This window comes from Bufo bufo, chromosome 3, assembly GCF_905171765.1.
Source record: "Bufo bufo chromosome 3, aBufBuf1.1, whole genome shotgun sequence".
Classification (NCBI taxonomy): domain Eukaryota; kingdom Metazoa; phylum Chordata; class Amphibia; order Anura; family Bufonidae; genus Bufo; species Bufo bufo.
The window spans coordinates 125,835,553-125,846,841 of record NC_053391.1 but is presented as its reverse complement, the minus strand read 5'-3'; the positions used below and the strand labels follow the sequence as shown (position 1 = coordinate 125,846,841).

The 11,289-nt window shown below is 45.1% G+C and overlaps 1 protein-coding gene across 1 annotated transcript in view; it reads left to right on the top strand.

The window, feature by feature from the left end:
• Positions 1 to 2,970: 2,970 nt before the first annotated feature.
• The window catches only part of LOC120994760 (protein ABHD15-like), a 52,819-nt gene continuing 44,500 nt past the window's right edge, over positions 2,971 to 11,289 (top strand). Inside the window, exon 1 of the mRNA XM_040423555.1 lies at positions 2,971 to 3,503. Coding sequence (XP_040279489.1) covers positions 3,063 to 3,503 — 441 coding nt within the window. The 5' untranslated portion in view covers positions 2,971 to 3,062. The remainder of the gene's footprint in view (positions 3,504 to 11,289) is intronic.

Sequence of the window (11,289 nt, the reverse complement as noted above, 5' to 3'; positions counted from 1 at the left end):
CAAGTAGACGCCCTACTTGCTGGTAGAGCCCTCATTTACATATTATAAAACTTCGTTTTAAAAAGAATCGGCCGCATGAAAGTAAGTAAGACTATTATATTCTCCTATATCGCCCTATAAGGAATGTAACTATCCCAAAAAAAAAAAATGAGTTTTGTGGGGTGACAGAAACCCTTTAACTCCTTGGGGGGTGGCTATACATAATACAGCCATCTATATAGATGGCTGTATATTTAAACTGTGGCCAGAGATGTACACTTAGGCTAAGTTCACACAGCAGATTTTTCACACGCAAACCCGTGCGTAAATCTGCTTCAAAATTACGCATGAACTTTAGTCCAATAGACTTGAATGGGATTACGCAGACCCGTTCACACTTCAAACTTTATGCATGCGTATTTTCACATGTGTAATTTTGCGTAAATTCACACTTTATTTGTGCTATAAAAAGTTGCTCTGCGTTGCGTTTTAATTTTCTATAAAAAGGCCCATTAAAATCTTCTGCATTAAAATCTTCTGCACCAGGCCCATGATGCTCTTAATCCGGCCCTGTTCACACCAGTTTTGATAAATTTCCCCCACAGAGTTTTCTCTCAGTGGGCTTTCTGTAGGATTCTTTGTCAATCTGACAGAATAAAAATCATGACTATGAAGACACCATATAGCAGCACATGGAGTACTAGTGGCTTGGTAGTAGGAAGCCATAAGGAATCTGTCTGCCTCCACAAAGCCTTAGGCCCCGTTCCGCACAGGTGCAATGCGTGACGTGAATGCATAGCACCCGCACTGAATCCTGACCCATTCATTTCCATGGGTCTTTTTTTGACACATCAGTTCTGCGTTGCATGAAAAACGCAGCATGTTCTATATTCTGTGTTTTTCACGGAGCCCTGGCCCCATAGAAGTGAATGGGGCTTCAGTGAAAAACGCATTGCAAGCAAGTGCGGATGCGGTGCATTTTTCACTGATGGTTGCTAAGGCAAGTAATCCGTGCGGGTGCAATGCGTGACGTAGCAGCACATGGAGTACTAGTGGCTTGGTAGTACGAAGCCATAAGGAATCTGTCTGCCTCCACAAAGCCTTTCCGCGCAGGTGCAATGTGTGACGTGAACGCATAGCACCCGCACTGAATCCGGACCCATTCAGTTCAATGGGGCTGTGTACATGAGCGTTTTTTTTCACGCAGCACTTATGCGTTGCGTGAAAATCGCAGCAGGTTCTATATTCTGCATTTTTCACGCAACGCTGGCCCCATAGAAATGAATGGGGCTGCGTGAAATTCGCATAGCATCCGCAAGCAATTGCGGAAGCGGTGCGATTTTCACGAATGGTTGCTGCTATGAGATGATGTTATTAAATAGGGATGAGCAACCCCGGACCCCATTAAAGTCAATAACATGGTTATAAGGGAAAATAATAGCATTCTTAATACAGAATGCTTACTAAAATGTCCATTGAGGGGTTAAAAAATTAAAAAATAAACTCACCTCGTCCACTTGATCGCGCAGCCGGTATTGTCTTTTGCAGGTCCTGCAGGAAGAAGACGATACCGGCTGGGCGATCAAGTGGACTAGGTGAGTTTATTTTTTAACCCCCGCAACACATCCGGACAAAATCTGTGATGCCCGTGTGAAAGAGGCCTAAGAGATGTTGTTTGTATCACACGCATGAAAAACGCATCAAAACACATTGCACCCGTGCGGAAAAAACTGAACGCATTCGCAGACAAAACTGACCGAACTTGCTTGCAAAATGGTTTCCCTGAACGCATCTTGAATGCATCCGGACCTAATCCGTCACGCTCGTGAGAAAGAGGCCTTAGGGCTTATGCCTCATTCACGTACCAGTGTTTGGTCAGTGATTTTCATCAGTGATTGGGAGCCAAAACCAGGGTTGGAGCCTCCACAGACATAAGGTATAAGGGAAAGATCTGCACCTGTTCTGTTTTTGACTCGCACCTGGTTTTGACTCACAGTCACTGATGGAAATCACCGACCGAACATTGATGTGTGAATGAGGCTTCCATTCACTTGGGGACTCTCATTCTTCTGATCCTTGGGGCTCCAGTGGCTGGGTGGTCAGTGATCACACATTTACTACTTATCCTGTGGATGGCTGATAAGTGTTAATGGGAAACTCAGTTTAAGGCCTCATGCACACAACCGTAGCAGGTTTGTGGCCTGCAACATACGGGCACCGGCCGTGTGCACACTGTATCACGGATGCGGACCCGTTCACTTGAATGGGTCCGCAATCCGGAAGATACAGTGCAGAACGGAGGCATGGAAATGGAGCCCACGGAAGCACTATGATATCTGAAAATATCCTTAAAATTTGAAGTCCAACCAGCTGCACCTGTTGAAAAAAACCTATTCACCGGCTGCGTGATGCTCTGTTCCAGCCAGGTCCCTGGCTCTCTTCTAGGGTTGTCCTGTCCCATCCTGTAAAGTTTCAGACAGACAGGATCCAAAGTGGCACATCAGTTCTAGGTCATGTGCCGCTTGGTGACACGTCACTGCTGAGGTCAGTCATTGGCAGCTGTGGTGCATATGACTCCATGATTCTGGAGGTTTACAGGTCAGGGACCGGAAGAGTAGAGCCATGAACCCAGGAAATCAAAATGGAGCGGTATAGGTGAGTTTATTTTTTTAAATTTTTTTAAGGTGCAGCTGGCTGGGCTTCAAATTTAACAAAGTGCAAAAATCTGGAAAACCCCTTTAAGGGTCTTATATAGGTGATCTATAGTGCAAAACATAAAGTCAGCTGCAGTATGTATTCCCTGCAGGATCCACACAGTACCTGACAGATCCTCAGTCTGCCCCAGGTTTATGACATCTAGAGCACTTCAGAGTTATGAGGCTTCCTCTGCCTGCAGTGGGGAGTGACCACAATAATAGGTTGTGTGAAGTCTGCTGCTCCCTCCCTCCGCTTGTACACAGTACAGACAGTGTCAGTGCAAGCATTGCCTGCCAGGCTCTGAGGATGTGTCAGCAGCACCACGACTGAGGCACCTTGCACCTCACACCTCCTCCAGCTTCTGCCAGCAGCTTCTTATACTTGCAATGCTAGGATGGGCTGCCTCTCTAGGCACTCTCCTCCTGCTCCTGGTTCTCTGGTATTATAAGAAACGCTCCAGTAGTAGTTTCTCAGCAGTTGTGGGTGAGAAGGTTGAAGAAGACTATAAACTGATCTGCAAACCATCAGCTTTGGCTAACTACCTTGTGAAGCAGTGCAGGAGCTTTGGGAGTTATGCTCATGTCAGCTGGCTGTGGAGGACCTTTCCCACCCTGCAGACTTTGGTTGGGGTGCTGGGACCTGTGGATTATGGGGTGCACTTTGTTAGAGAGTACCTACAACTGAGTGATGAGGGGTTGGTGGCTCTGGACTGGGCTGTGAAACCAGGACAACTACAGAGGAGGAGGAGGGCGTCCAGTAACTCCACTGTGCCCATTCTGCTGGTCATCCCAAACTCTTTTGGCAAGATCACTAGAAACACCAGTAAGGTAATAATAACAGGGGATATTTCAGATGCACATACAGGGAAGTTTTTTTGTTTTTGTTTTTTTAAATGCCCATGTTTCCGTAAACTGTGGTATTGAACTATGTTCTACTGGCCATAAAATAAGCTAGAAGTGGGTCAGCTTAAGGGTTAATGTACACAACCGTATGTATTTTGCGGTCCGCAAAACATGGATCCGCAAAAAAAACCGATGACATCCCTGTGACATCCATGTTCCCTCTGTTTTTTTTTTTTTTTTTTGCGGATCCATTGTAACAATGCCTGTCCTTGTCTGAAAAATGGACAAGAATAGGACATGTTCTATTTTGTTGGCGGAACGGACTTGCGGACATACGAATATGAAATGCACACACCGTTTCCATGTTTTGGCTGCCCCATTGAAATGAATGGTTCCGCAGACGAGCCATAAAAAAATCTGAATGGACACACAAAAAATATGTTCGTGTGCATGAGCCCTTATATTGCAGGGGTGGGGCGGAGGGCAAAATCATTTAAGCTACTTTCACACTTGCAGCAGAGTGATCCGGCAAGCAGTTCCGTCGCAGGAACTGCCTGCCGGATCAGGCAATCTGCATGCAAACGGACCGCATTTGTAGACTGATCCGGATGCGGATCAGTCTCACTAATGCATTGCAAGAACGGATCTGTCGCTCCGTTTGTCATACAGACAAACTGATCCGTTTCTATTTTTCTTTTTCACATTTTTACCGGTTTGCGCATGCGCAGACCGGAAGGACGTATCCGGCATTGCAGTATTTTTAATGCCAGATCCGTCACTAATACATTTCAATGTAAATTAATGCCGGATCCGGCATTCCGGCAACTGATCCGGAATTTTGGACGGAGATAATACCGCAGCATGCTGCGGTATTTCCTCCGTCCAAAACGCCATTCAGTGACTGAACTGATGACATCCTGATTAGTGTTGAGCGAACTTGTGTTTTAAGTTCGGCGTCTAAAGTTCGGGTTCGGGTTATTGAAGAATCGCGGTTTTGGATTCTAAATTCCGTTACGGTCCGTGGTAGCGGAATCCATAACACGATTCTTCGATAACCCGAACCTTAGACGCCGAACTTAAAACGCAAGTTCGCTCAACACTAGTCCTGAATGGATTTCTCTCCATTCAGAATGTATGGGGATAAAACTGATCAGTTATTTTCCGGTGTTGAGCTCCTGTGACGGAACTCAGTGCCGGAAAAGGAAAACGCTAGTGTGAAAGTACTCTTACCCAGGAGAATTGGAGTGGCCTTAAAAAGTATTATCTGCCCTGGAAGAGTTGTATATCTTTACGGAATAGTACTTTTGGGGGTCATTTATCAGGGGACTTAGTAAAAAAGTTGCAAGTACCTTTTTGACCAGCCATATTAGTTGCACAGTCGGTTTGGGAGCGTGTCAGGTGCCATGCTAGCCTGGCAAATTTACTCATATTTATGCCTGGAAATTTACCTAAATGTTGGTGAAAAACTGATTCTGCCAGATGCTGGAGTTGTTTTTACATCAGATGCATGGACTTTTATAGATGCGCTTAATTTATGCCGACTCTTACGGTATCGTAGGGGGGGATCTAAGACCAACGTAAAAAGCCGGTCTTAGTAAATCATTCCCTGTGTCTAGATTTTATTCCTGATTTAAGTTTACAAATACCGATGCAAAATACGCCGGTGTGACAGGGGTTGTAGGATGTTTTTGTTTATTTTTACTTTACTTTTGCATTACTTCACCAGTGGTTTGGATAATAAACAGTTGTTGTCAGGATTAGTGTTGTTGAGCGAATCGAAGTATCCGAAGTGGACTTCGATCTGAATTTCAGGGAAATTTCGATTCGAAGCAAAGTGAAATTTTTTTGTGCTTTGTGGCAACTAATAAATTTTCCTTGAAATGGCACAAAAAAAAAAAAAAATCCTACTCTCCTCATCCATTTGAGCACGAAGAGGCTACCACAGCCATCTTGATTGAAGATCCCACCCAGTGACGTACGATGTCACCACGCGAGATCTTTAATCAAGATGGCCGCAGTGGCCTATTCGCACTCAAATGGATAAGGTGAGTAAATTTTTTTCACCAATTAACCCCTTAAAGCCCTATTTTTTTTTTTTTCATCTCAGATGCCGCGATCAGGTATGAACGCGGCATCTGAGGCGTTCAATGCCGGGGGAGGGGGGGCAGCACAATCGCCATTCCCCATCATTGCGCGCGCTACTCACAAAGAAATGCGCATCATGGCAAAGTAATTTGTCACAAAGCAAAGTTTTCTAAACTACGCTCATCTCTAATCAAGATCACTGGTTTTACAGCAGCTGGACCACATTGACCAGGGTTTAATGATATTTCTTATTAAAGGGATTTTCTGAGTGTTTTTTTTTACTGATGACTTATCAGCTCTTTGAAGGCTGCAGCAACTTCCTGGCAGCCTACAAGCACATTACTGTCCATAGTATAGCGGCTGTGCTTGGTATCGCAGCTTAGCCTCATTCAAGTGAATAGGACTGAGCTGCACTTAGGCCATGTAATCGATGAACGTAACGTCACTGATCTAGGAAGATGCTGGAGCACTTGCCGAAGCACTGCAGCCTCTTCAAACAGCTGATTGGTGGGCGTGTCAGGAGTTGGACCCCCACCATCAGATACTGATGACCTGTCCTGAGAATAGGTCATCTGTATAAAAATACTTAGAAAACCCCTTTAATAGGTCATAAAACTGTATGTTAGAAGAAAAATAACAATTTAAAGGGGTATTCCCATCTTAGACAATGGGGGCATATCGCTAGGATATGCCCCCATTGTCTGATAGGTGGGACCTGCACCTATATCGAGAACAGAGCGGGGAGCGCTGTGGCTGGAGGACCACAGATTTTCCGGGGTTCGTCCACCACCAAGCGCTAATCACTGCCTTTCCCATAGAAGTGCATGCGCGGCCCATACTCCCATTAATTTCTATGGGGCAGACGGCAATAGCTGAGCCAGCGCTCGGCTATTTTTGGCAGCCCCATAGAAACGAATGGAGGGCGGCTGCGCATGCGCAGTGCGCTCTCCTTCACTTTCGGGGCTCTGTTCTCGATATAGGTGCGGGTCCCCTATAAGACAATGGGGGCATATCCTAGCAATATGCCCCCATTGTCTGAGATGAGAAAACCCCTTTAAGGGGATGGACCGACATTGGATTCTTAAAAAGACCATTTTTTACGCCTGTCTTTGTTTCTACCTAGGGCTACAGGAGGATTTACCTAATTTATGTTGAGGTGTGTGCACCATTTATAGCAATTTTAATGCAGATTTTCTGCAGATCTCACTCTTTCATTGGAAAGGGTGAAATCCGCAAAAGAAAAACGCAACAACACTTGTCATGCTGCAGATTTCAAAATCCGCACAGCAGGTCAATTTCCGTACCTAAGAAACAAAGCAAAGTGTACATAAGATTTATCTAATCCAGGGATGAGCAACCTCCGTCACTCCAACTTTTCAGAAACTACAACTCCCAGAGTTAAAAGAACAGCCAAACATGTTTGCATGCTGGGAGTTGTAGTTTCACAGCAGCTGGAGTGCCGAAGGTTGCCGATCCCTGGCCTAATTTCTTACACTTTGCTGGTATTGTATTATGCTGCGGTAAATACACACGTAAGGCTACGTTCACACAAACGTTGTGTTTTGCGGATCCGCAAACTGTGAATCCTCAAAACACAGATACCGGCCCATGTGCGTTCCGCAGTTTGCGGACCGCACATGCCTCCGCTATCATAGAAAATGCGGACAAGAATAGGACATGTTCTATTTTATTTTTTTCGGTCCGCGGCACGAAGCAACGGATAGAAATGAATGGGTCCGCACCCGTTCTGCAAAATTGCGGACTCATTCATACGGTCGTGTGAATGTAGCCTAAGGCCTTATGCACACGACCGTGCCGTTTTTTGCGGTCCACAAACCGCGGATCCGCAAAAAACGGAAACCGCCCGTGTGCCTTCCGCAATTTACGGAACGGGCGGCCCATTGTAGAAATGCCTATTCTTGTCCGCAAAACTGACAAGAATAGGACATGCTATATTTTTTTTGCGGGGCCACGGAATGGTGCAACAGATGCGGACAGCACACGGAGTGCTGACCGCATCTTTTGCGGCCCCATTGAAGTGAATGGGTCCGCACCCGAGCCGCAAAAAATGCGGCTCGGATGCGGACCACAAAAACGGTCGTGTGCATGAGGCCTAAGGCTGGGCTCACACTTCAGTTATTTAGTCAGTTATTTCAATCAATTATTGTTAGCCAAAACCAGTAGTAAAGCCTACTCAGAGATCAGGTGTAATGATTTTATTTGCACCTATTCTGTGCACCTGGTTTTGGCTCACAATAACTGAAGTGTGAAATCAGCCTTATGGCAGGTCTGCTATATACGGGTGTAAGCCATGTATCGGGGTGGGCTCCCCAGGGTACAGTGAAGTCACGTACGAGAAAAGCGACCCCAACGCCAGCTTTTGCCAAAACAGAATTTTACTTAGATGTGGCAATAAACAAAACCATAAATGCTGGGAACATACAATCAATTTACATACACCCAGCCCAAAATTTTTTACTTTAAGTTATAGAGTCTTTGCAATGAACAGTATTAACATTTGTGGCCTGACACAAACAGAAACCCTAACTAACTAACTAACTAACTAACTACAGGCCTCGTCTCAGTCTCTAGGCGCCAACACTGTAATGAGGTGCGTGCACGATCTTACCGACCCGGGTCTGCTCTGCATCCGCTAGTGACTGAACAGAACAAATATCTCACCAACAAGCATGCGGTACCGCAGTGTATGTTGATTTGTTCCGCTGCTCCCATCAGCATTCCTGGCAGCGGTCTTCCTTCCTCTGGACAGGATCAGGGTCTTGGACACGATCAGCTTCACTTGGCTTTAGCTCTGGTCATAGAAGGGTGCTCCTACACCTGGATGTCCAGGGATTCTCTCCTCACACAGGTCCTCAGTGTCTCTAAGACGGTGGATTCTTCACTTCCTTTTCAGGCTCTGTGTAAACCCCACCTCTCCCATGAATATGAAGATATATATGCAGTCTGTAGCTGTGTTAGGAAACAGCGGCATCTTGTGGCCAAACAACAGAATGTCAGTCCAGAACATTTAATTTAATTCACACAAACAGTGTTCAAACAATGAGAGCTCTTTCCTCATCTCACATGGGCACAGACTGTGTAAATCACGGATGCGCCCCTTGGCTTGAATGGTCTGTAATCCACAAGATGCAGTGCACTATGAAGCGCTTCCGTGGGCTTTCAGATCCGTGCCTCCGCACTGCAAAAGATAGGACTTGTCTAGGCATTTGAAACATACTGTGGGACCTCTAGAAAGGAAAATACGGGATGCACACAGCTGGTATCCGTATTTTGAAGACTGCAAAAACGGATACGGTTGTCTGCATGAAGCCACTGGCATAATGCTGACAATACAATAGATCCCAGGACTCACAGAGTCACACAGCATTATAAATTATTGTACTGCTGTGCGATCCTGTCAGAGGAGTGGAGGTCAGAACGGAATATCACACTGACACACTGCGAGTTTCTTGTACTGAATTTGCTCGCGTGTGTCTGGCCTTAGGGTACCTGCACACAATGATGTGGATTAAGTGCGAATTTTCGAGCAGAAAAAACGCAGTGTAATACAGTACCAGCAAAGTGAATGAGATCTGACAAATCTCATGTATACTTGTGGGGAAAGGAAAGCGAAATCTGATTGGTTACTATGGGCAACTAAGCCAGTTCTACTTTAAACCAGTTTGATAAATGACCTGATTAGTTTTTTTCTTCCCTGTGGAAATTTTAAAGTCCACAGCATTTCAATTGTTTATGCGATTCTGCACCTTCTGTATGGGGGTGTTGGCATAAACAGAATATTCGCAACAAAAACCACATAAAACTTCACAAAAATGCATCAAAACTGCAACAAATAGTGCGGATTTCATGCGGATCTGCACACAAATCTGCCCCAAGTGCAGGTACCCTAAAGGGTTATAAGTGACAAAGGTTAAAGGGGTTGTCCCATAAAAAAATATTCTACAGTTTTCAAACCAGCACATGCATTTGAATTCTTTTGGAATTGCATGCAACTAAAAATTTTGCATAGCCACTGAGTTATTCAATAAAATGTATCTGTACAGCGCCACCTGCTGTTTGTTCTTTTTCTCATTTCTTTGTCCTGCTCACTGTGAAGGCCACACATGCTCCGTTTCATCCTTCAACTGCCTCCTGAGCTGTGATAGGGAGCGCATGGACACGCCCCCTGAGTTGCAGCAGAAAAGACACTCCCCCTGAGCTTTCAGCCTGATATAAATCTAGCAGAGCAATGAATTGGGAGATCTCTGGATCCATATCAGGTACAGGGCTGGTTCTAGCTTTATTAGAAAGAGGTTGTTATCTACTATATGATGTCTAATTTTCATTTTTTACATTAGTCATGGGATAACCCCTTTAATTATAGGGAGGAATTCATCATCATGTATCAAAATGATGACAGGCTAATTGCATGCCAATGTGCCATAAGTGTATTATTAGTGGTGGCTGGTCCTTTGTGCCGTTGGGTAAGGCTTTTCCACAGTAATGAGAGGAGAGCTGCAGTTTAGGGATTGGCTTCTAAACCTGAAGAAATATTACAGACAGGTTCTTCTGCCATCATGGAATTCACATTGAGGATCTGCTTCACCGTTTGATGGCGTATGAGCAGACAAGGTATGAACTCATCCTCTCCACGACATCTGTCAGCAGCACACCACAGGCAAAGTAGAGCTGTCAGCACCGTGTAAACCCCACACACGACCGTCAAACATGTGAACTACCACGTAGTCATCTAAAATGAATTTACAATAAAGCCGTCGAGGATGAAAAAAATACTTCTAATTCTCAGAGAACTGCTGCATTACATATTCAGGCACCATCTGACACTTAGACAAAATTATACAACCTCCTGCGGGGCGGGGGAGGGTGTCTGAATTACAGCTATTAAAAATTAACCTGCAATTATGTGACTAGGCACGGTCCTGATTTTGTATTGTATATTAAACATCAGCTTCAAGAATAATATAGGCTATATATGGTGTCTGCGGGACCGCTTAGGATCTCTAGAATGAGGATCTTGATGCCCCCATTCCAAAGTAGTTGAATGGGGATAGCACCCTGTCCCTTCATTCGATGGCTATAGGTCTGTTTGCTACACTGTATTACTGTACGTATAGGGTCCCCGACAGTTTACTATAATGTATTACTGTAAGCATGGGGGGGGGGGGTCACTGACAGTTTGCTACACTGTAGGTATAGGGACCTCCGACAGTTTGCTACAATGTATTACTGTAGGTATAGGGGCCCCTGACAGTTTGCTACAATGTATTACTGTAGGTATAGGGGCCCCTGACAGTTTGCTACAATGTATTACTGTATGTATAGGGTCCCCGACAGTTTACTATAATGTATTACTGTAAGCATGGGGGGGGGGGGGGGGGGGTCACTGACAGTTTGCTACACTGTAGGTATAGGGGCCTCCGACAGTTTGCTACAATGTATTACTGTAGGTTAAGGGATTGCTATAATGTATTGTATTACTGAAGGTAAAAATATAACATGTCCTATTCTTGTCTGCGCTTTGTGGACAATAATAGGCAGTTATATGTAAAGGCTGTCCGTGGTGTGCAAAACACACCACGGTCGTGTGCATGCGGCCTAAAACAGTCGTAGAAAATGGTAAATGAGACGGCCTCCCAGCTGCCCCCTTTCTCGCCCACACCATTGC